This window comes from Apium graveolens, chromosome 9 (genome assembly GCF_009905375.1).
Source record: "Apium graveolens cultivar Ventura chromosome 9, ASM990537v1, whole genome shotgun sequence".
In the NCBI taxonomy this organism is placed as follows: Eukaryota; Viridiplantae; Streptophyta; class Magnoliopsida; order Apiales; family Apiaceae; genus Apium; species Apium graveolens.
Window position 1 is genome coordinate 13,974,324 of NC_133655.1, and position 27,281 is coordinate 14,001,604.

A 27,281-nucleotide genomic window follows, 5' to 3' on the forward strand; every position below is an offset into this window, starting at 1 on the left:
TTTATACAATCATGAATACAATCCATCGTATATATATATACATACATGTCTAGATAATATTATACAAAGTTATACAAAATTAGGTTATTTCGGATTTAACCGAAATTTTTGTGAAAAACAAAGTTGAGCGAATCAAATAGAACCGACCGAATTACTTAAAATCTTAAACCAAATTGAATCAAAATTACAATTTTTAGTACGATTTCACTCACCTAGAATAAATTAACAAATTTCCATACAAACATTACAAATTCACTCTACCTACAAATCCTGATTCAATCAAACCTCGACGCATCATCTATTTTCATGATTTTAAAAACTCCTAACTTTATCGTTTTCTTGAGCATTTGAAATGTGAAACCCTAGTTGTGGTAAACACATGATTATCATCACACTAATCAAATCAATTACACTTAAAATAATCTAAAAGGACGGTGCCAGAAGCATCATTAAAGCTCAAAAACCATAAACAATTTCTTAATCAAACACTAATCCACTAACCCCCGAAATTCAACCGGCACGTACCGGTCACAAACCGGTAAAACCTGACGTGGACAAATAGAAACACAGTAACAGATCGGATCTACCCATCACTCTTCACAATATTCAACGCGCCACAGCCGTCCTTGTTTTGATTTCCTCGCCACGTGGCTCTCTGTTTTACATATTTTTAAATACTTAATATTTTTATTAAAAACATAAATAAAAAAATAAAAAGAAAATAGTGTTAAGCTTGTACACTCTCTCTCTCTTCAATAGCTTATCTATCTATACACATTGAAGAAGAACCATCTAGATTTGTGCCTCTTCAACTGTTGAGTTAAGATAAAGAATGTAATTTTATAGGTGGGTTCTTGATTTTACGGTGAGTTGTTTATTATTTTTATCTATTTTAGCTGGTTTCTGAGATGGGTTGGCTTGATTTTGGGTAAATTAGTGGTTTTGATGGTGATAGAGTGATGGGTTATGATAAAGATTGGATTTTGATTGGTGGGCTTTTTTTGATTTGTTGTTTTGTTTGATTAAAATGTTGGGTGTTTTGTTTGGTTTGGTGGTTATTTGATTAGTTTTGCTTAGATTTGGAACTTGATTTTTGTTGTTTGTGTGGATGTTGGAGTCATTTTTATGCTCATTTATTGAGTTGTTTCTGTGTGTGTGTGAGAGAGAGAGAGAGAGAGATTCAAAGTTATTGAGACTGCAAATTGCAATATGATTGATCTCAGAGAGAGAGAGAGAGAGAGAGAGAGAGGGAGAGGGAGAGAGATGCAAAGTTATTTAGCCTGCAAATTAAAATTTGATCGATTGGTATTGTGAGACTGGTGATTTGTCATACTGTGTCGATGATTTGTAGTATAGTGGCCGGTGATATGTACCTATGGCGATGGTGATTTGTAGTAGGTTTGTAGAGGTTGGAGGCTATGTATGCATATACATAGGCAATCGAAATTTTTAAATAAAAACTAGAAAGCAGTAAGTGTTGTACTTATAATTAGTGATCGTTAACTAATAAGTTATATACTTGTAACTGTTGACCCCTCATTTAGTGATCGATAGAATGTATATAATAAGCGTCTGTAATGTAGTGATCGTGACTAATTTCTAGCATAATATTGGTTCCTAGTGGATGAACACCCTATATACATATACTTGCATGTTATTCATTCAAGTAGAGATGCTATGTTTTGTTTAGCTGTGTGGATTAGACCCCAACCCCAAGTATGGGTGTTGAAACAAGAGGCCTACACATATTTGTCCAATAATTTTATTATTCAAAGATGGTTGAACTGATGTAACATGATTAATGTAATTTTATTTCATGTGTTTCTGGATGTCATGTACAGATGCAACTACAAGAAATTTGTTGAAAAGTATGACATCAGATGGTAAAGTTTCATGTTTGTTTGGTGCTGCGTGAAGGGAATGTTAGACGACTTGAGCACTTACGAGGTTAGAGCTTCTTCTAACTAATTACACTTAAAATTTAGATTTGCTATAGACTATGTACTCTAATCCATGATTGTGTATGGGATAAGCAATCGTTGGCAATCTGAGCCTTTATGTAATACGAAAGTTTGTCTGGTCTCATAAATCATAATCCATTCCTTCACTTGCTGTAACTTGTGTTTCAATTCTGTTTTTCATATGCAACCTCTAAAGCATATACTTGGAAATAATGGACGAACCTGAGAGAGATCGAGATTACTAAAGACGGTGTAGCAGAAATTTTTAGATTAAAATCATAGCTAAAAATAACAGCGATTAAACAATCTACTAGCAAAAAGGAAAAATGTAAAAAAGAAGAGAGCCCCGAGTAGTTACTAGGCTAACAATATAGACTTGTAATGTGCATAAAATACTCTGCAGTTTAGTTTAATTAACTGTCTAAGAAGATTAGCTGCTAGTATTTACTTAACTTGCACAATGTCATGTCCTACTTGTCATCAATTGTCAACCCAATAAGTCAGTCCTATGAGATTCAAATGTTGTTTTTATTGCCTATACCAAAGAATGGCCGTTTGATTCCCTAGTGAATCATTTATTCATCAATTTATAGTTCATATCCCTAACCCTGCTGTCAAATATTATCCGGTCTCACTTTATTATACCGAGAATGTTCTTTCTGAGGAACAATGTGCTACTATATATAATTCCAGACATTTTTCTGTTCTTTCTGCCTGCATCTATGATGGTTTTAGAAATATCTTGTACAAGGTAAAAGAATATGTCACATTCTTAAGCCTATGTTTTGACACATTTGTTATAATATACATTCTACCCCAAAATAAATCAAATTACATTTTAGCTCTATTTTTTTTAATATAGATTTTATGAGAAAATCTGCACTCCGCTCATAGCTAAACTATTGTTATTAGCATTGCAGCTTGAAGACATCTGGGATGAATTCTGTCATATTGATGATCATATAGTTCCTCATTCCAGGGACGAGAGCGCCTGTGGACATGCATCTCAGCCTAAAAGTTGTAAAAAACCTCGGATTGAAGTAAACACAGCTGATGCGAAGTGTCCTGCCAAATGTTTTAGTCAGGAAAAGGAGGAAATAGACTCTTCTACAGTAAATTTACCAAAATTAACAATGTCAGAAAGCGGGATGTGGACTTATAGACCTGATGGTACCTTTTCCTTTTCATGTGATGTTGATCCAACAAAAGATCTGGCCACCTTAGCATCTGCTAATACCAAGACGTCAAGTAGTTGCTTTCAAAGCAACAGTAGTACTTCACTAGGTGATTTATGTTCAGATGATACTATTCTCAGCAGTAGGTCCACTGCAGTTCACAGTAGCTCTTATGGTTATCCCCTACATACTTCTCAAGCAGAGAATGATCTTAGCTATATGGATATTCCTGAGGATGAATCCAGTGATCTCTTATATTATAGTTGGGATGATGTAGGATTCGAGGATGTCTTTAGGTGAACTCTCTTATTATGTGGTTTATTTTCTCCAACAACTCCTTGTGTTAATGCTTGATATTTAACTAACTCAATTCATACAATTTCTGTTTTCAGAAACTGTGATTCGTTGTTTAATCTTCAGAGTAAGAGTAATGGTGATGACATAGGCTGGTTGTCAGCATCTAATGCTTTCGAGGGTTCTGAATCTGCATCAGGAATAGACTTTGTATCTACTGGTCCTGATGCAAATGCTTTAAAAAATCCACCAGAAGATCTTGCACCTTCAAAACTGAAAACTGAATGTTCATCGGCCAACGATACTGACATGACAAACGTACCTGCCAGTAACAAAACCAGTCCTCAGTTGTCGGAAGTTGAAGACGCTACCTTGCTAAGTTGTATTTCTGTCGCGAATACGTCAAATGAAACTGCTGAAATTAAAGAAAACATTGTTCTTAGGGATCAGGTCAGTAACACTTGTCCCACATGCTTCTTCTTTCATGATAAGCTTAATACTTTGTGATTTGTCGTCTTATCCTTTTTGTCTGCATAAAATTCTGCATGGAAACTGTTGACATTAACGTTAATTTGTTGTCTGATGCTAAATTTTGCAGACACCTCATGGACATGGTTAATGATTATGCTCATAAATTTTATAAAAAAATTAATACCTATACTTCTATCACAAAAGATTAGCCCTGTTTGACTTTTCTGTGGTCAAATTGGTCAAACTTTGATTGAAAGTTTTTTTATTTATGTTATTATAAAACTGAGAAGTACGTTAAATTTTGGGGAGAGTAAACAGCATCGCAAAGTGGATTCGATATTCTTTCTAAAAATATAAGTTTTTCAAATATATTTTATATATGTAGTTTTCAGTTAAAATTTGGTCAATTTGACCATAAAAAGTCAAAGATGACTAACATTTTAAGGTGAATGGAGTATATACATGTTATAAGCAAGAAATCATGTTTTTCTTTAAAACACACAATATCATGAAAGTATAACGGGTGGGTATTAATTACATTGTAAAACAACTACTACTATAGGCACCTGCAATATTACTGCGATGGCATATGGCTTGTGGTGAGTGGGTCTGCTGGTCACACTACTTAAGTTGGGCCAAAGATGATCGGGGGTTGGGACCGTGATCTGTCTTCTGGTGTTAGAGACAACTCCAATACGCCTGTTTTAGCCATAAGGGAACACAAAGATAAACACTGGCTAAACACACACCGGAACCAAAGGGGGCTGCACTATTTTGTTGAAATAGTTAGGTGTAGGGTGCTCTCCACTAGGTCTGGCTCCTGAAGAGGGCGTGATATCTGGCAAGTTGGAATCTAGATACTCCCTATGTTTCATTTTAGTAGTCACTTGACTTTTTGGCACACATTTTAAGGTGCTTTGACCACTTAGATAAACTTACCTTTTTAAAAAGTTTTCTTTTTGTAAATTACAATTTTAATGATATACTTTATTTACAAAAAGATTGTTTTGATTTTTTTTTACTATGAGGTCAAAGCACCTTAAAAATATGTGCCAAAAAGTCTAGCGACAATTTAAATGGAACAGAGGGAGTTGCTAGATGTTTTAACCGCTTTAGCTGTAGTACTTAAACTACCAACATTGAAATGATCTTTGGTTGATCAAGATGACCCACTTGATGTCTTTGAGGAAATGAACTTTGTCTTGATTGTGGGTGGGGTTGTAGACTATACCTCGGTAGTTGGTCCTTCGTTTTGTGATGTCAAGGTTTAAAGCTTGGGCACTGTAAAACTTTTAGTTCTTAATTCTTATAAATATGATCATCACACAAAGTGTTTGCATATTTTCCAACCACAAACATATGTTTATACATTACTTTGCATTTCCATATATAGGAATGGAACATAAGAGAAGGGATGATAAATGACCAACATAAAGAAAATGGCGACGCATTTCGTTATCCCAGTGACCTGTGGATAGAAGGCAAATATCTTTCTTCTGAAGTTACCTCTCATAATGATTATACGACCATCTGTGTCCAACAACACAAGGAAAACCTAGGAGCCGATACCTTACATCACCTCTGTGCTAATGTTCCTCGCATTCAATCGGACCGCCATCAGTCTTCAGACCAAACCACAATTAGTCCATCACTATCTGGGACTAGATTAGAGAACAACTCTGCAACATCTCTTACCCAAAAGGAATCACTCGTTTCATTGGAAGTGATAAATGATAAGGATTGTAGTCACGATTTGTCGTCTATGATGATTGATGTTGCACCCAAGGAGGGTCGAGATAACCCCTGCCACTATCAAGGACTTCAAGCCTCCTCTAACAGTAATGCAAAAAACGTCGATGTGGAGTCTATATGCAATACTTTCCCAGTGCAGGCAAGTAATGAATTTGAAAACCACAGTGATGTTGAAGGAACTAGCAGGGGTATTCCTGCAAAAGTGGGACCTTGGTACGTACAGGAAAGCCCTACTGTAAATTCTGGGTTCAATGAGGGTTCTTTGGAAGCAACTAGTTTCCGCCAGCTCCAACAAGTCATGGAACAGGTATAATGGTGTTGCAGACTTTTCTAATGTTCTGATGTGGCAGCTTCTAATTGACATTTTAATTGATATCCTGTTATTTTCTACTTCCTATTTTCCTTTGTTTTAGTTTGTTCATCTTTGTTACGTTTATAGTGTACCTCCTCTTAATCGACAAACCTGCTTCACTTTTTAAAACTAAGCTGAACTTGCTGATTTTTAGTTGGATTTAAGGACGAAGCTATGCATCAGAGACAGCCTATACCGTTTAGCTAGGAGTGCTGAACAACGGCATATTAATGGTGGCCCTGGAGGTGATAGAGACGCCAGAACATTTATGGCTGATGGAACAAATAAGTATGTTGTCCCTACTTTCTTTTGAACTTCCCCCATAATTAAAACTAAAGATATTTTATTACCTCAACGCTGTTAGTTTCCAGTATAACTAGATAACTGTTTTCTGGTTCAAAGTCGTGTAATTTGTTTGCTATGGTCCTTGAATTTCCCCTCCACCAGTTAAATACTGAGCCTTGCTACTTTACATTGATTTCCTACCCAGTTTTTACAGAAGAAATAGCGGTTGAACGAGTCTTCATGTTCCTCTCATTTGCCCGAACTTTGAGTAGAAAAGTGATCGCCGATATATTATATAATACCATTAAATAATTGTGAATAATTTTTTTAATTCTTGTTTACCAACTCTGATCTCAGCATAAGTATATTTTGCATTTTTGCGGTGATTTTTTATCTTTTCCTTTATTATGGCTCTTTAATTTGTGTATCAGGTCTAGCGGATATATTGACATTGAAGCTGATACAAACCCTATAGACCGGTCTGTAGCACATTTATTGTTCCACAGGCCGTCAGTGCCTCTTCGGTCACAATCCATTGTAAGCCCTTTTTTTTCTTTTGCTGCATAACCATATAAGACCATGTTTGTCAAATTTGTATCAATGTTCTATTGTTTCTTGAATTAACTACAGATTCCCACTTCAGTTGCTGATCCACCCATTGTGGTTGAGAAAAATAATGAATCCGCTGTAGAAATGGATCGAAAGGTTGCCATCTCTAATGATCAGTAACAACAGTTGTTAGCCTAACTACCATAAGATTAAACTTTTTAAATTTAGCGACGTACAAAGTCAGAGGTGTTGAACTAGATGCCAGGTTTGGTTTCCATTTTTTCGGATATCTAGTTGGAGGGCTCGTTTGTAATGCATGTGGTGTATATATAACATATATGTATCATCTTCTATGTTACTCTACACTATTTTCGTCTTTGACCTAGATTATCTGAAAGTAAATGAGTAAATACATAGTCGAGTATGAAACTAATCCGTGGCTAAGATACAGCTGAGTTTAGCATCAGTGCATCTCTTTCTCAAGTGTGCTCGTTGCCTTTACGGGATGGATGTTGAGGGTTCAAATCTTGTTAAGGACACACGTTAGTGTGTTTAACAAGAAAGAAGGAAAAGAATATTTCTGTGTGTATTGTGTAGTGTGCGGGGGGGTTCTCTACTACCATTATGTGTATTGTGTAGTGTGTGGGGGCATTCTCTACTACCATAATAATGGTAGTGGAGGGTTATGGTAGTAGAGGGTTTAAACCTTGTCAAAGATAAGCCGGGTATGTGAGTGTGTTTAACTAGAAAAAAAGAAAAGAATATTTTGGTGTGTGGGACATTCTCTACTACCATGACAATGACTTCAATGCTTCACAAATAGCCTCAATTGTTCCGGGACTTGAAAATTTTGCGCAATTTAGAAATTTTGACATTGCCCCGGTTGTTTTTTTTCTAGTTTGGGGGTTTTTGAGAAAATTACAAGGCGCGATATGGGTTTCAAGTCCTGCACCAATCATGTTAGGAATTTTGATTTATTATTTGGAATTTAGTGCTTTAATTGGATAATAGAAATCTGAATTTCAAGAATAGCTTGATTTTTAATACACAATGAAGTCAATTTTGGGATTGGTCCTAAAGACAGACTGCCAGTAACAGTAAAGCAAACTCCTATCCTCGGCTTACTCTCGCTACTCATAGACTTTGTCATGGGGACCTAGTTACAGCTTATGATCTTGTAAAGGTGGAGGTCGGATTTTCATGCAGAGGTGTTCAGCTACGTTATAATGTGAGAAGTTTGAGCCTTTCGTCTATGGCGAATATCTTAAGGTTGCTTGACCAATAATCTGGTGCAGATTTACTAGATGAGATTAATCTGGAAGAGTAATGAGTACTGATGATCGGATTTGGGAGAATTTTAACGAGACTAATTGCCTATTCTTTCCTCCACATTTGTGTCAGGACCGTCATTTCAGGGCAACTTCAGGACACAAAAGAAGCATCATTTGCTTATGACTCAAAAGCAACAAATTGGAAATTTTTTAAAATATTATTACTCTTCTCTCCTTTCTAATTTTGTGAACAAGATAAGATGTAAATACTTGATAAAAGATGATAAAATGATGAGTTTTGAAAAGCAAAATTTAAAAAATAAAGTGCTCGAAGACACATTTGATGGTACAAAGAAAATAAGTGGTATTAAATTTACAGTATAAGTGATCCTTAGTGATCCTTTGCATTTTAGACTACTTATATTTGAAACTCCATAGTTTTATCCTCGTACGCCCCAAAATATAAATTATTGGCTTACACATGGAGTTAAATCGCACACGAGGTAAATTGTATTTAAACGAGAGTCTCAGTATACATAATTATAAATTCTCCTCTCTCGTGGGATTTGAACATGTGACCACGATGGTAGTTTTCTTCTATTTAACCAACTGAGCCAACGGCGTTCAACTCTATTTTTATTTTTCAATGAATAAAACTTTCGGGAGTTGTTGATCATATTAGAATATTTTTTTATCAGTTAATTTAATTATAATCGATTATTTTTATCCCCGTTATCTTTTTGTAACACTAATAAGATTTACAAATTTATCATAGTTAGGTTTTAATACTTTCAATAGTTTTATATACTACAATCATTTGTCTTCAGATTTATGTCAAAATTTATTATACAAATCAATGTGAACACTATCAAACATTATAGTATTTTTTTTTACTTTCTCTCTCCCAACATTATACTGGATTATTCTAACTAAATACTTAATATTTAAGAAAAAGTAAATAATTTTTAAAAAATAATAAAAGTATATAATATCCGAACATTAAAAAAAATTTATATATAATTAAATAAGAGGGAGCGGTAGAGAGTTATTTTATTCTTGTACAACTGTCATATCCGGTTGTAAAGTAGCTGTTTTTAAAATATTAAACATCGGTTACATTTATCTAGAATGTTCGAGTGTATTAATTCTTAAAACAAGATTATGGTTGTTGGTTGAGCCCCATATTATATATAGGGGTACACAACACATTATCAACATCACATAAGTAACCCTCTTCCCCTTTCTAAACACCTTTTATATATTTTTTTTCTTACACACACTAATGCTCTCGTATAATTTACTACTCTAGAGATGTCTTGAGATTGTTCCTAGTTTTGCAGAGTTCATTGATTTTAAAAAATATTCCAAAATTTTGGAATTATATTATTATCTATGGACTTTGCAAAACAGGAACAATTTCATGTTTTAATCTCTCTGTGTGGTCCATCACAGATACACTTATATGATTGTTTGTATCATTTTTTTTATATGATTATTCTACGGGATCTACACTATAAGATCAGGAGCTAAACAAATATTTTGGGTTTTTTTAATAATTATATTTTTGTTGTTGGTGTAGTTGATGATTTTTTTTCTTTTTATTTTGTGGATCTATGTTTGTAACATGAATATTGGTTTTAGACTTGGAATTAAAAGATATAAATTAAACAAAAATGCTCTACACTTGATGGCGATGTACACTTGTTTATGTTGGTTTGATTACAAAGTTTTTGATTGTTTGAAAGCAGAGTACAAAGTTTGTTTAGTTTATTTTTCTATGTTTTTCAATTTATTTATGATTAAATATTAAAGTGAGGAAAAACATTTAAAAAATAAATATGCAAAGAAAATAAAAGGAAAATATATGAATAGACCAAGGCGTTAGTAAAAGATTCGCCCATTTTCATAACAATTATTTTGTTTTGTAATTATTATTTTGTAGTTGACAAAGAGATGTACTTTTCTTGTTAATTTTTTAAGACAGTGGATCGTACTGTTGTTACTTTGAATCTTGGTTCTAAGCCTTTGGAATTGAAAGTAATAAATTAAAGGAAAATGCCCGAGAACATCACAGATCTCAAAAATCAAAATTATTAAATTAAGATACTAATTTATAATTTATCGAGCAATTTTAAAACAAATCAGATAATTAATCAGTAACTTACCAAAAATCAGTCAAAAATAATTTTTCGATAATTTTTAAAAAATCGACCAATTTCAAAAAACACCGATTTCTATGTTATATATATGTTTGATGATGACCGTTTGATGTACGAAGTTGTTGATTTTTTTGAAAGAGTACAAAAATTTCTCTGTTCATTCCTTCGTTACTAAATCAAATAAAGTTTTTACTTTTTACTTTATCATGTCTTTCGTTTTGATAACTTCTACAGCTATTTTCAAATAATATCAGACCAGTGACAGTGGCAACACAACTGTGGATTCAAATTGTAGAAAACTTCGGATCACTGTAATTTAGAGGATTGATACAACTTTGCTCGACATATATGAGAAACAATCCATTTACTTGTCTATTGCTACACGAAACCAAGTAGTACTGTATTGCTTTTGCAAATCAGACCGTGATTGACAACACTAAATGTCTAAATCTAGTATTACCACTATAAAACACACAACTAAGACCTGATTCTGCTACGATTGTGGGGGAAGGGTGTGGAATTGCCTCATTTAGCAGATACAATACAATCAAACTTAAATTACAAGTAGGCCGAATAAGTGGAACGCCTCAGAAGCAAAAATGTTCTCGTTGTCATGTCAGCCTACAGCTAACCTTAATGTCTGAGCAATCTTGGTATTGATCGTGTCACTTCAGATGTATTTGCCGATTTCTACTTTCTTCTTCAACGCCTTTTGGCCATGGTACACAAATGAATCTACTATTCCCGCAACTGTGAAAATACCTGAAGGAAACAAAAATTGAGTTGATGTGTCAGTTGTGAAAGCAACAAGTCAGCAGGGTCTTGGCCCTCGGGTGAAACCTCAGTGGTCGAAGAATGGATAAAAATCATCCAACTACATCTTCCATTTGTCCCTCCATTCCCACAAGGTAAACTATTGTTCATTCCTTTTTTTTTTATAATTAACTATTGTTCATTCTCCCTGTGCCATAATGAACTAAACACCTATCATTTCCTCCAGGTCAGGATCATCACATATATTAACCTAAAAATTTTACACACAATTTCTTAGCTTTTGCAATTTACATCTTTAGTATTCCACCTTCCATTTTCTTCATATTTCCATTCTACACTTCTTCACCATTCAAAATTTTCCATACATATACTCAGACATGGCGAGCTATTTAAACACATGATATATTATCCACCTATGCAGCACTGGAGGAAGGGGTTTCAGGACACAAAATTGAAAAGCAATTTGCAGACACTGTAAAGAAACATCATTTGCTAATGAGTAAACAGATAAAGGGTATGTTTGGTGTAATTCCGCATACCCACACAGGGTAGTGAGCAAATATTATTTAATCGTAACCAAATGGATGTTTATGTTACCCCTGTTATAGAATACTCTTGTCCCAAGATTAGCATCTTAATTGTATTATGAACATTTTACAACGATATATTTTTATCCTATTTCCCTACTCTATTTATTCATTGGTATTTGGCTAAATACAATAAGTATTTAGGCAATTACAATAACTACGATATAACTTGTTAGTAGTCTATTTTTTCTTTTTATAAATAGTTTCTCTCATGCATGTTTCAATTACATATGTATTTTTTACTTCTCTCATGTCCTGCATGCAAAAAAAAATCGTCATCAACATAAGCAATTAATGTATAAGTTTACCTCCAACTATTGCACAGATATGCGTCAGAAAGTGCAAAAAGGATGCATGCTCTTCGTTGAAAGTCACCTGCAATTGCCAACAAATTTATGAAATTAGTAAGTCATCAATTCAGACTGGACAAAAGAAATGCGATTTTACTATTAAGCATGGCATCATATATAGCTCATATCCATCATATGCGGGTTTACCCATATACAGGTCAGCCAATTCTACAAATTGCAAAACCAACCTTTTTGCACAGATATAAAACATAAATACTTGACCAAAATAGAAGATGAGCAACCTTTATTGGAGAAAGATCATAGAAAAAGAAGACGCCAGGGAGGGACTGAGACCGGCCAAATTCAGCACTTTTAAAATGCTCTGTCGCAGAGAACTGTTGAATACCATGTCAATATAAATGAACGGAAAAAAAAAACTCATCCTCAAGATATCTCTTGTTTCTTTGCCAAATCAACCTCAAGATATTTAGTCTTACCTGGTTGGAATTAATAGTGTGCCCTCTGATATCCTTGTATATAGTAGGGACCACCTGCAAATTAATAGCAAAAAACTCAATTTAATAGAATACTTATTCACCAAGCAATGCACTCCAAGCATACCAAAAGGATGAAGAAATTAAATGTCACAAGATCAATCCCCATACAAAAAGTTAAACCCTATTAGGATAGAAATAAACAAAACATACAACCGAATTCAGAATTACATTTAAACATCTTAAAATTATTCACCTAACTTTCTCCTCAGTTTTAACAAATATTTAACAATGATATTGATAGAAAAAGAGCCAGAGAGGAAATCATAACTTAAAATGCGGGCAGCGGGTTAAAAGCAGATACAGAAGGGAAGATCAAAAATTGACAAAGTGCTTATACATGATGTTATGGGGACGAAAAGAGAAATACGGAAGAGCACACATTCCCCAAACAAACAAGCAACTGTACAAAGTTCCTCGGAAGTAACATTAACCATAAAAGGCTTTGTCAATAAACTTTCTCAAGACAAAGAAATTCACTCTCATTTGTGTGTGTGTGTGTATTAATACATTTATATGTAAAGTTGGATAAAGAAAAAGAGAATGACCAATAACCTTTAGAAAATACTGGTAAGTTCCATGTTCCGTGCCTTGAATCCACGCCACCCTATATGAAAAAATCAAAGAAGAATGATGGTAAAAACAGCATGAGCAGAAGAGGAAGTAGCTCTACATGAAAAGGGAAAACACTTACCCATCAAGAGGATTAACATTTCCAGGATAATATTTACCAAATGATAACTTGTTGATTCGGTGAGTAATCTGCAAAGTACATCATTAAGCCAATAAGGTGAACAACACTTACAAAAATCAAAAGAAAGAATATTAGACTGTAATTCAATATCTAATATCATCATAAGAATTATTAGAATACGTCTTACATTATAATTATCCATTTGAAAGGCCAATAACTCAAGCACATGAAAGTTTGCCTGATGAAAGCTTTTTCCTGGAGCAAAATGGAAGTTCCCAGCCACTTTATTAACCTCAAGAGTTCCTTCAATATTGCATCCTTCGCCTTGTTCTTCTTTGATCTTTTGGATAAAATCTTCTCTTTTGCACTAAGTCCCGATAATAATATTATATCAGAAATTTACTGTCAGTAATCTTTTCTCACACAAATTAAATATTTATCGTAGTAAATATTAAGTTAGACTGATGAATAAGGCTTGATGTCAAAATACAGAATTTACTGTTCACAAAAGAATAGCTCATTCTCCGATTACATTAGTTCATGACTGCACCAAGGGTAAGTCATCGTGGAAATATTACAGAATTTGATTGCACCATGAAGGGCCATCACATGACGACTTCTAAAAGGGAGCACAATGAGAAAAGAGCAAGTACTACTGCGGAAAATACACAAACCCCAACCTAAGCAAAAGGTAAAATATTATATAGCAATCTCTGTTTCCTGACAACAGTGAACTTGATATAAATCTTTAATCAAAGTGCATGGTTCTAAAAAACTTTAAAACAACAGATGGTGATGAAGAATAAGGGTAGGACAATAGTTTATACAGTGTTGTCAAGTACTAATGTGCACAGTAGCTAACCCAATCATTCTGCCACATGTTGTATGGATAATTGTCACATATCATGGGAATCTACAGAGATCACAGGACATAAAGGAGGAGCAATGATGCACTTTGCGGTTTCACGGTGCAAGACAACTAGACAAGATTTGAAATCATGGAACCAGAAATATTAACATATTGCTTAATTATATTATTATTGTTCTATTTTGTTTCTAAAAACAGGATTATCAATTGACTGATCAAGTTAATTGGTATGTTCCTTATATTGCTTTAAAACATTTATAATTCTCATTAAGAGAATACTACACTAGCAGATTAGTATTAGTCAAATGTAATTTAAATATTCAAAAAGGTCAACCTGGTCAATTAAGTCTGTATTTGTTACGCCCCAGCCTCTCTTTCGATAGGCTTCACGAACTTCTTCACATGAATTGCAACAGTCCTCTTCTGACTGTCAAGAAAAAATGATAAACAATAAGACCACAGATGAAGAAAAAATATAATTAAGAATTTAGTTATTTACATTGTTCCAGAATCCAGAATATAATATCAAAATCAATAAAATTAATAAGTCACAGTGTGAAATACTGACAAGCTGACATAATAGGTAATTATGTATAATGAAATATTACAGAGTTTGTAGAATAAGATTTGTTTTTTTACATATTGGTCAGGCCTGACAACTTTCAGCAACGTTTTGCATAATTTATGAATTCATGTTTTATCACTTAAACATTAGTACTGATCAGTAGAATTAATGTCAATAAGATGTTTGAAGTTTAAAACTACAATGAAGGGAGCCCTGACCAAAGCCATTGAAAAGGGGTCATGAAAAAATGTTTTGGCACATCAACAACAAAAAATCAAATATATTTAAGGAAAAAAACGTTAACATTATAATATAATGACATGATAATCTCTGAAGGTTCAAAATTTGTGATATATAAAGTACCCCTTTTTAAGGAGTAAGCAAATGGTCAAAGCATGGAGCACAAAAGTGTACCATTTCTGCACCAAAGCATGAACCACAATATTTCTCATCTTTCTCAAGCCTGCCACCATGTCTCTGCAAAGGCTTCTCGACCTGTGTAATAAAAGATATAAGATACCAAAAAGAAATGGAAAATTCAAATGGAGTCCAATGCAGCCCACTCAAGGAATGGTGATGTATAGTGCTTCAAGTAATTAAATTGTACATTACTGACATATTGGGACCCAACGGATGCATCGCAGTAAAGCAAAAAGGAACAGTAACTGACATCCTATTAAACACAAAAAACATGCGCACCATATTTGGCAAGCTGCCAACTATTTATCTAGATAACTTGTCATGATAAAACAGGTCCCACCCATTGCAAGATGTTTCACAGGCATCAGGACTTACTCTAATCTCAGCGTGCGGAAAATAATAGCTTAGCAAAGAAGAAAATACATCTGAAATGTTGAGCATAAGCCAATAAAATACATGTGCTGCCCCTACATGTCGTGTCGCTGGAGCTTTGGGTAGTAAACACATAATATTTTGTGTTCTATCAGAGACAAGAGAGTAATCAATTATATTATACATCAATAAAACTGAAAAATTCTAAATGAACAAAAATGGTAGATTCTTTAAGACTTTAGCCTAGCGAAAACTCGTTTCTTCTTGGTAATAAGAGGTTAGGGGTTCATCTCTCACTAAAGAGTGGAGACGTGTGTAAGTATTCAAATTTCAGTAATTGACCATAAATAATGGTTTAGTTTTAATTCTGACTTTTCATTATATACAGTGCAAAATAATAAGTAATAACAGCTTTGAGACATCAACCAAACACAAAAGCAGAGAATAGACAATTTACTTTATACTATTACCATCCAATCAAACAAGAAATACTAAGTGATTATGTTTATGCCGCAACTGACATGAAACTTAAACAAATATAGGAGGTATATAAGGACTTCATACATAGAGTATTGTGTTACCTTTGTATGGCCAATTCCATCAGGTCTGATTTCTATAACATCACCACTGGCATCAATTCTTTTCTTGTTTATATCATGTCTCTGCAAATTTCGTAAATAATGAATTGCATATCAGTAAGCAGATATAACAAGACAAAAAGGAGAATTTAAGGGAAAGATACTTAAAATTGGTCAAGTAACATATTAATACAGTGGTATAAAGCCACTCTTGCACCACATACTATGTCAAGATGTTGTTCTCCACTGATATCCATTGCATCAATACTGAGCAAAGAACATGGAATGGCAGGGAAAGTAACGTCGAACTGCAATATTAAAAGATGAGAGAAATCAGTGAATATCTACTCAGCTCAAATTTTTCTTTTTTTAAACTTTTAACCCATACTAGTTGGAACATGTTAGAAAATGTAGTTAGACGTTAACATGTAGATTGTTTCACAATCTATCAAAGCTGAATGCAAGAAAAAATTAATTAATATCCATGCCTATCTTCACGCATCAAAAAATACTATTATATGTAAAACTACTCAAATAGTGCTGTCCTGCAAATAATATCTTCTAATTCTTAGGTGATAATCACTTGCTCTATAAAATTGAAGAATAGTCATCCAGTTTTTACTATCGACATTTGTGTTCTAATCAAAATGCGTATTAAAAAATCAGGATTTTAATGCAAAATGTATACACAAAATTCCCTGAACTTAATTAAACAACATCACATCTGCACAATAATAGCATTAAAAATAATATTGCTTATCGAAAGCACAGGGCCAGATTAATTATATAATCAGTATTCTTTAAAGACAAACAGTAATATATACATGAATATGGAGCTGTTCCCCCCTTGAAGTATCTACGACAAGCTTTGTCTCAGTTACTGTGTGTAGATATAATCCTGCAACAAGTTAAAGCAGAAGTATAAGTAATAGATAAAAGCATGAATGTTGGCATCGTATATGATGAATTTAATCGCACAGAACAATTAAATTTGTTAAAATATGACACAAAGTACTTTATGTGAGATGTATTAGTAATGAACAAATACAAATGGAGAGCATTTTCTGTAAAAAAAACGGTTTCCACATTCTGACAGCGTCGATACCTACCATCCTAGTGACTTCAAACTCCAAACTCGTATAGGAAGAAAGATTGATACAGGTCAATTTTTGACATTCCACTGATGGTACATAATGGATTTTGGACAGGGACACTACTAGTATTAAAGTTCTCCGAGTGGACCTATTTGAAAAGGGGGACACCCTATACATTTGCAAAAATGGATTTTCTTATATGTCCTTTTCTTCTTCTACATATTTTATCAGCTTGAAAGTTGGGTATACCATAATAACTGTCCTCGATAATTACTTTATTTACATATAGATCCTTAAGTAAAAATATGCATGTACCTAGGTAATTTGGTACCGTGATAGGTATTTATTTTAAAAGCCAACCAACACTTAATACTAATGCTAAGCTAGGATATTTACGCAACCTTATTGTCTAAATTGATATATTATGTTGATGTGTTAAATAATATATTCTCCTTGGAGGCAACTACCAGAATGAGGCTGTAAAAATAAGAAAAGCGGACATTAACATTGATCAGGTGATGAGAACAGTCTCAAGACTTTGCCAAACTTCGAGTATGCTTAAAGATACTTTTCTTTTAACTTAAGACTTTATTTTAATTACGACACAAATAAACTTATCTCAAATAAATTATTGTTAAAATATAAGTCAGTTACAGGTTATGGCTCCCTGTGACCTAGCCTTTGCATACATATATGGGGCTATTTGGATCATTGGATTCCAACCCGCTTAACAGGAATGGAAGAATAAAATATCAATACAAAAATGCATGTAAGAGAATCTCATTCACATATGGTTGGAATCCATGATCCAAACGGCACAATAATAATATGGTAAGCCTACAATATATTGTTCTAGATTAAATCATTTGACAGGGATAAACGGAAAACAGGGGTCTTGAAGTTTCCATGCATATTTTTATCTGGATTAATGCTTTTTATACTATTAACAAACTGGCCAAGTGAATAAGTAATTAGGCCCTTTGTTCGTAGCAAATATTAAAAGTCTAACAATTTGCTTTGAGAATCAGGTTGCTCACGATATTATACAAACAGAAGTTAGTTTTAATCCATATATACTGTAAGATCATCTGCTCAGAGGTTAATTCCCTACACCAGTCCATCCACAAGTATTGTCATAGATCATCAAAACAAAATAAACTTTACGAATTCTTCACAGTTCCGTAAAATCCAATCTACTTCACACACAACGACACTAGTCTTCCTCATATCCTTCTCACTTTTCTTAACCAACTTACTCAATTCATACACTTTCCTATTCCACGGAAAAAACAAGTAATCCCGTGCTGTAAATTCACTAAAAACAATTTCAGTAAACTCTAATCTCTATTCTTAATCACTCCCAACTCAACAAAACCAACAAAAGATTAGATTGTGATGAACAAAAGGCCAAAAAGATTCAATTTTTACCAACAAAAAGTCAAAAAGATTGAATTTTGATCACAAAGAAACCAAAAAGATCAAATTTTGACAACACAAACACACATATCCTACAACATAACAACATAAACCAGCACAAAGATTCAAAAACAAGTGAAAAATTCAAAGTGGGTATTGCCAAAAGATACTTACTGAACTCAGAAAAGAAAAGCAAGAGCATGATAATGGAAGAAATAAGGGTAATAACACCACCAGAAATTGAACGGTTGTAGAAATCTTCATTGATTTTAGGGTAAGCATCTAAATTTCGAAGCCTGTTAATAAATTTATCCATCCTCAAAAAAGATCAAACCCAAAAGTTAAAATCTTTATATTGTGTATAGCATTGAAAATATGTGTGTATTTTTCACACACTAAATTTTAATGTGTGTGTTTTTGGCCGGCTGAAGAAGAAAGAATTGGGGGGGATATATGGCTTTGGGATAGACAAAATTGTAATAAAGTAGAGATGGGTTTGGTGTTTGATTTAGTTTTGGTTTTGGTTCAAGATTCTTGAAAAGTTCGGACAACTAAAAATACATATGTACATACACAATTTGTAACATTATGGAATGAGTCAATGCTGCTTGTGTTTTGATCATTACATCTAGGTGTCAATTTGGTCAACATATTCACATGCCTTTTTCTAATTTACCTTCTTTAAAAAATAATTATTTTACAATTAGTGAAGTAATTTTTTTATAACAATTTTGTATATTTAGCCTTTATTAATTACATTATTATTTTAACTTTTTCTTCATACATTTGATACTATTAATCGATAACTCGAATTTTGAATCTAGTCCAAATCGATTTTGTAAGTTGGACTTTTTTTAGGTTAGGGTAACTTGGACTCGTTAAATAATATCGAATGAAAAATCGTTGTTCAACTGTTTCTATAGCTTACTTTATAATAATGATAAAAAAAATAATTACTAGTCATCTATCAAAAATTTTGACTTCTATTTCATCTTCATACAATGGTAGTTGAGAATATCTTTCAAAATGCAATAGTACATAGTAGTAGTAACAGATGACATAAATTTCAACAAAGAAAAATACGGTCACTATCAGTTAGTTTAAAAAGAATGAAGGTCATTAAAGCCAATTTTATAATTCACCGGTGTATCAACAATGGAAGGTTAAATACAGAAGTATCATTTTTCTGTATGATCAATTATCAAAGTTCAAATATCTCATGATTTAGTGCAGAGTTATCAGAAAGATAACCTGATTTTGTCAGACTACCCAATAAGCAAAATACTCATTTTGAAGTTATAAGGATTCAAGGTCTATTCACAGTAAGAAATAACAAGCCTTTGCCACTACATATAAAGCTGCTATCCTTACACCAGTCGAACTAAGAACTTTACAATATCCTATCTCTCGCAGTTTAGTACTCGCCTAATCTCAGAAGTCACACAGTTTTCTCCAGAAATCCTGGACCATAAGAACGAGACCTCTGTATAGCTACATTGTGTTCTTTCGATCTGGACTTGGAAAATTGATTACTTGTCCATGGATGAACACCAAAGTCAATATGTTCCAATAAGTAACTGAGCGAGTCTTGACATTTAGGATGAAGTCATTCAGTGATCGACGTTAAAGAATATTGAAGTAAAGAAGCTTCCACATAAGTCTCTCTCTGTTCAAGTACAAAAACATGATGTCCTGAAAACAGATTCGGATATTCAGCACAATGGACTACCGTGGCATAATAGACAACAAAAAACACTTACCCTACTCTTAAGGTGAAGTATTGGGCCTTATTTTGATTTCGATGTTTGCTGTCATCAATGTACTCCTGCTTTTACTGATGCCACATGCTAGATTACAAACAACATAGTAAAATGCATTAACTATGAAATACGGGTTCTCCTTCAGAAGTTCAAAAAGAAAGTACCATTAGGTGTTGGGCACCGAAGGAGTATCTTGCAGAGCCTCTTTCTTCCCTTCCTTATATCGAGCCAAGTGCTTATGATACTCTTCCAACTCGTGCTCCAGTTTTTCAATGAATTGACTTGTATGCTCAAGGGACTGCTCAAATTTATACCTTTCCAAGGCCTGCAGTTTCACAGTGGAGTTGCAGCAAATTTGAAGCATTATTAATCATGTTTTTACCAAATCTCGAAACACAAATGGTTTTTAAGTTAAATTACAAGAAAGTAATATGGTCAGTTTAGTAATTGAACTACTCAAGAGTGACAACAGTGTCAGCCATCAGCCATTTGTCTTATCAAACTCTGGGGCAAAGGGTGATCACAGGATTGAATTAATCAGTAAAGATAACAAACAATTACCTTAGCTTTTGACAAGGTATCTGGAGGTGACATGACTTTTGGCTGAACGTAGTTCTTCCCGCGAAAGAAAATTATAGTGTTGTTAGGTTTTATGTCAATCACGATGCCTTTGCTCAGTCGAGCAAGCTCTTCAGCATATGTGTGAATCTGTCCTGGCTTACATGGCTTGCAAACTACCTTCACTGTCTCATTATTTTTCCAGTGGAGATGCATATTGAGAACAACACCTCCAAATACTCCTCTTCTCCCAACCGGAACATAATTTTTCTTTTTTTCACCAGTCCGCTTCAAGTAAAACCTCTCTTCTTCTGTAAGAATTTCTGGATCATGTGGTTCATCTGGTACTCTAGGTACATTAAATTTTGTTAACTTCTCAATCAACCACTCTTCCTTCCTTTTGGCCTGCATAAAAAAAAAAATAAGAAACCTGGCACACCATATATGAGCAGTTATCCATTGACCAAAGACATTTATTGCTTAAGAAAAAACAACGTAAGCAGACCACCAGCAAGACGATCTTGTCACCTATAGTGTTCCAAAAAGTACATATAAAGCTACGGCTGACAACGCTCAACACTGAAAATTTGCTTTTTACAATCTCAGAAAGAAAAGTGGCAAACAGATTGAGGTGAGTGCAGTTTACCAATGTCATCTTTTAAGAACTACTAGCAGTGAGGCCTTAGCCACATGAGATGTCCAAAATCAAAGCATCTAATCATAGGATATATTCAGTATTATAGACATATATATCAAGGAAGAGAAACAGATCATTATACATAATTGATAAAACAGTTCACCTTGTCAAGTTTGTACCGTATTCGGACTTCTGGATTCGGAGAATTCATCTTTTTCTTCGCCTTCAAACGATAAAACCTAAGCTCATTCAGTTTAGCCCTTTTGGACATTTTTTCTTGCCGGGGTGTCTTTTTCACTTTTCTTCGAATTCTACCATTTGCAGGTTGTGTACCAAAACTAAATTTAACAACATCATTATCTGTCTTCAGCTCAACTAAAGAATTGCTAAAATGTCTAACATGTAGCAATGGAAAAAGATCCCCACACGATACAAGATTGCGTCTCTGCCCTGACAAAACTCTGACCTGACATTGTATACAGGGTGCTCCAGGAAGAGGTATATAGGGGATGCACCTCCTCTGGCTGCTAAATGGAAAATAAATACGAGCGAACTGAGTAGATCTGCCTATGGATGAGAATACTGGACCAAATTCACCTAAACTGTGATACTCATTCAGAACTGCCCTGCATAAAACAAAAACATAGTATAAGTATGAGCATGAACCTAGATGATAGGACCTCTTGAAAATATATAAACAATTCAATAATTGATAATATATTAATATGTGTTAGAATCTCTAAACGACGAGAAAACATTAATTATCAAACTTGTCAACCAAAACAGGAATCTGAATCGACAGAACTGTAGACCTATTCGTGACAGTAGCAGGACAAAAATAACTTTTTTTTTTAAATTTTTTTAACAAAAATAACCACTTTTGAGAATGTGGCCAATTATTAACGTTGTAATACATCTTCGTCAAATGCAGATTCCGTGTACTTTGCAGTTAGCTAGTGATACGTTAATGTCTGTTGGTGCTTTGGAAAGAGCAAAGGACTAAAAAAAGTTAAAAAGATTAATAAACATTCTGCAAATGCATTTAGAGTTCATATACTCCTGCAAAGAATGCGTATTGTGTGTGATTTATTGCAAAATACCTTGACCCGGAAAGCGTATGGTAAGTTACTCCAGCCCAAAATGCGTATTATAAAAATACTCCATTGTGAAATGCGTAATCTCGGCTAAAATAGGCCACATATATAAAACCGGTTCCATTGGTGAATTGTGTTTAAAAAAATCGGTTATTCTTGTCCACTACCCATAAAATGATCCAGGTAGAACCGGATAACCCTTTGCTCAACTCTCGGATCATTTTGCTTTTATAGTGTCCAGATTTAAATCTGGTATCGTTTTATTCGGATATAAAGTGTAAACTAATTCCGGGTATTGTGGTCCGGATCCAACCGAATACGAGCTAGTGTCGTATTATCTATTTTCTAACCGAGTAGTTTGTGAATCATCGGATACGAGTCAAATATGATCCACTAACAATAATTTTTCTTTTATCTGAATTACATAATTGATCACTTATTATAAAATAGATCTAATATTATAAAAACATACTAATCACAAATTAAAATTATAAATATATGATGTTTTAAGTATATACGATGATTGTGTTCCATTTTAAGGGTGGATAAATCGTATTTTGTATAAATTTTAAATTAAAGAAGGTTTTAAGAAATTCTCAAATTACCATTTACTTAGAAATGTAATGAGTTAAAAAATATAATTCATATTCGGGTTTTAATCGAATACGGATCATGTATCATATTCGGGTAGGATCATTTATTTATGAGACGTAATATGAGCGGGTATATAAGTGCTCGTATCCGGGATCATATTTTATCCGGGTTTGTTTTTCCGCCTGATTTGGATCATATATAAAATAGATATGAGGCACGTATCGTAAATGCGAGCCGGATTTAAGCTGAGATACCGGATAGTCCGGATCAATTTACAGCCCAAGCAGCTTATTAGCTTATTAGTGTACTCAAACAATTACATTGCACCATATCATCGTAGGTCTTCTCACTTTACACTTGAGTTTGTGACAAGAAGATGATTGAGCTCGAAAAGAAATACTAGGAATCAATATTCTCTACTTTATTGAGAAAAATCCAGCATTCTAGGACATTTTTGCTCCCTCCCTTCCAAAAACTAAGTATCATAATTCATAAGTATGCTACTCTAAGACGCTTACTTTTTCTCTGGGTATGTTACATATTTCTCAATGCATTAGATTTTTAAAGTATATGGGGAGGGCGAAATGAGGTTTGATACGTGGGAGGAAGCTTTTCCACCAGGCTACAAACGGATCCATAAGGTTTTAGGTAAAAGGGGAGTGATGGATTGAATCCATGACCTTTTGTCAATGATAGTTCCCAAAACATGACACAACGTTTAAACTTGAAAATAATAAATCCATTCCTGCCGCACTTCAGAACTAAGAAAATCATTCAATTATTGCAGTAGCAGCAACAGCAGCATTATGATAATGCAAGGATGATGGTAACAATAAAGATTAAAAACCAGAGACCCCTGTACAAATCTCTCTCTCTCTCTCTCTCTCTCTCTCTCTCTCTCTCTCTCTATGTGTGTGTGTGTGTGCGCGCGCGCGTGTGCATAGATATAAAAGGGCCGTTGGTATTGAAAAATGAAATCATTGGCTAAAAAGACCAGGAGAAGTTTTATTCTCTTGAGTCTTGACAGAAAGGGGTAACCACCCTTAGAAACATCCTTTCTCTCCGCGGCCTCAAAAGCACCTGCTTGGACGAATATGGTTTGGCACAAGTTCTCTATTCCGAAATGCTCAGTTCTCCTTTGGTTGGTTTTAAAGCACAGGCTTCTCACTCGTCATATGATGTTACGGTTCAACATGGTCATGGATGCTCATTGTGTGTTATGTGGTGCGGCAATGGAAACTCATGAACATCTTTATGTTCTCTGTCCATTTACTGCAGCTATATCCAGAGAGGCTCCAGTTTCTGTTAATCTCTCTTGGGGGACTTTCATTTGGGCAGCATCGTCAATGCAAATTTGGACAGCACGAGGAGATTGATAGCCTACCTGTTTATAGCAGTCGCATATAATGCAATATGAACTGAACGGGACAGTTGGATTCATGTGCGAGGGGGCAGTAAATCAGATCATCTCAGATGTTAAAGTGGAGATTAGAGAGAAGTTGTTCACATGTGATACTTTCAAAATGAGAGCAGGCCGAGATCCTTCCATTCAGCATATCTTATATTACCGTAGGCCTTACTAGTTTTAGCATCAGTTTGTATCTGCTAGCTTCTTTTTTCAGTGTAGTCTTTTTTCGTGTTGGTAGCATTCTAAACGGCCTTAAGTTTTATCGCGGGGTATGCCCCTAGACCTTGTATTTGTTTTTCTCTGATATAAACTTTTATTTAGAAAAAAGAAATTCATTCATTCATCTATGAATAGACATTTAAGCGAGTTACATACATATCTCTAAATTCTTCTTAAATAGGACTGTTTCCATAGAACCGGCACAAATATCACATAATGATTAAAAAAACCGAAATCAGATATTCTATATCTCATAGAAACTCATAAAAATACGGCAAAGATGCTCTTCATAACAATACTTCATTCATTCAAACTTAAGACAAAAAGCTTTAGTTTTTCAAACAAAATCGAAAAGTGGAAACAGTAATACATGCATTAAGATCATTATCAAACACACAAGTAATACATCATTTAGCAACATCAACAAACTAAACTACAAAGTTACATCATCAACATATACAAACATAAAAAGCCAGCCCTTTTAATGAACTATCAACAAATTAAGCTAAGATTCGCCTAAAATTAAGCTGAGAGACATGATTATAACTCGAATCGATAGTGGGTTATTGAGTAAATTGAAAATTAACGCGAAAGATTCAATTTTTCTTCAAATTGCATTGTATTGTACAAGCCCATGTATATTGCTACAATCAACAAGACTATAAAAATAATTAAATAAAAAAAAAAGAATAAAGAAAAGTAAAGTAAAATACCTTTGTTTGATTGGAGAAGAGGATATGAGCTTGGAAAATCGAGCAGTGAAGCTTCTAATTGATACTTTGGGGAGCATAATCTCAGAGAGTGAGCGTTTGAGTGTGAGAGAAAAATGAAAATGTACATATATACTGTGGTTTTGTATAATTTGAATTTTATGCATAAAATTAAGTTTTTGTTGTAAATTGATTGTTATTGTTAAAAATTAAATACTAAGGCTTAGAAATTTTCACATTCCATTTAATTTGCTTGTCTCTTGTTTTGGCTATAAATAGCTTTGTTTGTGATGAGGAAAAACACACACATGCAGCTTTCATCTCTCCAGTCTGCTCTCTTTCTCCCTTTCTGCTATATTTACTTTTACAGAGGTTCGATATAATATTGTTATAGCTAGTATTTTACAACACATTATCAGTACGAAACCCTGCCGAAACTGAGAAGGTATAATTTTAATTTAAATATACATATATATAAGTAGACGTGGTTACACCCTCTACATATAATTTATATATATATATATATATATATATATGTGACCGAAGTAGACGTGATTACACTCTCTACTAATAATTTAAATATATTTGGCCGGAGCACCGCCTATTAAAATTATTTTACGGTACCATTTAATTTTGGGTAATACCGAAATATAGTGGGAACCTTAATTTATAAATTGCATAATTATCGGATAATAACTTTGCCCATAACTAACTTATGCAGGATTGTCCACTTTAATTTATTATTGGTCGGAGATAACCTGCATACGCACACGTCCGTATGGCGGGTGAAAATCCATTTGTCATTTTATATATAGATTTGTTTATATTATCAGGGATAATAATGATATATACATTGATTATTGTGTACTTGTTAACGCACCCTATTAACTAGGATTTGATGTAATATTTACATTGATGAATTAAAATTTAATAATTTTCGTGTTAATTCAGATTTAGTATGACAAATATTACAAGCTTGTCGTTGACATTTCTGGCGATAATTATTTATCATGGGTACAAGATGTAAAGTTGCATTTGGGTTCAAAGAAATTAAGCGATACAATAAAGGCAGAAAATAAATCTACGGCTGAAGAAAACTTTACCTCTATAATTTTTCTCCGACACCACATGCATGAAGATTTAAAATCTGAGTACTTAGAAGTCGAGGATCCCTTTATTTTATGGGGAAATCTAAAGGATAGGTTCGATCACCAGAAACTAGTTTATCTACCTGCAGCTGAAAATGATTGGGCTAATTTAAGACTTCAGGATTTTAAGAGTGTTCGAGCATATAGCTCTGCTTTGTTCAAAATAAGTTCTAGGCTTATTATGTGTGGTGAAAAAGTTACGGAGAAAAGAAAAATCGATAAAACACTATCAACTTTTCACCCCAACAATATCAACTTAGCAGGGATGTATAGGGAGCGCAAATTTACTAAGTTCGGGGATCTTCTATCAACTCTCCTCGTCGCTGAACAGAATCATGAATTGGTGATTAAGAATCATCAATCCCGTCCAACAGGATCTGCCCCATTACCTTACCTAAAGTAAATAACATGTCATTCCAGCAGAATGTACGTGGAAAAGGGTATATAGGTGGACGGGGCCAAGGTCGGTACCGTGGACGAGGTTGGAGCCTCGGACATTTTCGTCCATATAACAACTCTGGTCACCGTAAGTGGCAATCTGAATCACAGAGTAAAAGAAAGGCACCACGAGGAGGACAAACTGAAAATATTTGCTATAGGTGCGGCATGGATGGGCACTGGACACGTAATTGTCATGCCCCAAATCATCTTGTTAAGTTATACCAATCTTCT

The 27,281-nt window shown here is 34.0% G+C and overlaps 4 protein-coding genes across 11 annotated transcripts; 2 read left to right on the forward strand and 2 right to left on the reverse strand.

Annotated features, from left to right (window-relative positions):
• Window positions 1–706: 706 nt before the first annotated feature.
• LOC141684049 (protein LNK1) lies at window positions 707–7,202 on the forward strand. 6 transcript variants are annotated; one of them, XM_074488875.1, is made up of 8 exons: window positions 707–846; window positions 1,842–1,947; window positions 2,874–3,432; window positions 3,529–3,880; window positions 5,295–5,960; window positions 6,160–6,293; window positions 6,722–6,827; window positions 6,921–7,202. In XM_074488875.1, the coding sequence occupies exons 2-8, from the start codon at window positions 1,881–1,883 to the stop codon at window positions 7,017–7,019; spliced, it is 1,983 nt and encodes a 660-aa protein (XP_074344976.1). In that variant the 5' UTR covers window positions 707–846; window positions 1,842–1,880; the 3' UTR covers window positions 7,020–7,202. The 6 variants fall into 6 exon arrangements, with proteins under 6 accessions (XP_074344976.1, XP_074344979.1, XP_074344977.1 ...); XM_074488878.1 differs by having other exon boundaries at window positions 2,882–3,432; XM_074488876.1 differs by having other exon boundaries at window positions 712–865.
• Window positions 7,203–10,558: 3,356 nt separating this feature from the next.
• On the reverse strand, window positions 10,559–19,047 carry LOC141684027 (uncharacterized). Its single transcript, XM_074488854.1, has 13 exons — window positions 18,656–19,047; window positions 16,796–16,869; window positions 16,196–16,279; window positions 15,975–16,055; window positions 15,016–15,096; window positions 14,371–14,463; window positions 13,356–13,535; window positions 13,169–13,236; window positions 13,030–13,081; window positions 12,418–12,471; window positions 12,223–12,315; window positions 11,939–12,005; window positions 10,559–11,031 (listed from the first exon to the last, which is right to left on the reverse strand). Exons 1-13 carry the CDS (start codon window positions 18,795–18,797, stop codon window positions 10,940–10,942), a joined length of 1,161 nt encoding a protein of 386 aa, XP_074344955.1. The 5' UTR covers window positions 18,798–19,047; the 3' UTR covers window positions 10,559–10,939.
• Window positions 19,048–19,754: 707 nt separating this feature from the next.
• LOC141687491 (putative CRM domain-containing protein At3g25440, chloroplastic) lies at window positions 19,755–25,618 on the reverse strand. Of its 3 annotated transcripts, none has more exons than XM_074492786.1 (6): window positions 25,465–25,618; window positions 21,600–22,062; window positions 20,803–21,204; window positions 20,406–20,566; window positions 20,242–20,315; window positions 19,755–20,173 (listed from the first exon to the last, which is right to left on the reverse strand). In XM_074492786.1, exons 1-4 carry the CDS (start codon window positions 25,539–25,541, stop codon window positions 20,408–20,410), a joined length of 1,101 nt encoding a protein of 366 aa, XP_074348887.1. In that variant the 5' UTR covers window positions 25,542–25,618; the 3' UTR covers window positions 19,755–20,173; window positions 20,242–20,315; window positions 20,406–20,407. The 3 variants fall into 3 exon arrangements, with proteins under 3 accessions (XP_074348887.1, XP_074348888.1, XP_074348886.1); XM_074492787.1 differs by having other exon boundaries at window positions 19,755–20,147; window positions 20,242–20,328; XM_074492785.1 differs by having other exon boundaries at window positions 20,242–20,328.
• A 971-nt stretch (window positions 25,619–26,589) lies between these two features.
• LOC141685039 (uncharacterized) lies at window positions 26,590–27,012 on the forward strand. The gene has a single exon (XM_074490164.1). It carries the CDS (start codon window positions 26,590–26,592, stop codon window positions 27,010–27,012), a length of 423 nt encoding a protein of 140 aa, XP_074346265.1.
• The last annotated feature ends 269 nt before the right edge of the window (window positions 27,013–27,281 follow it).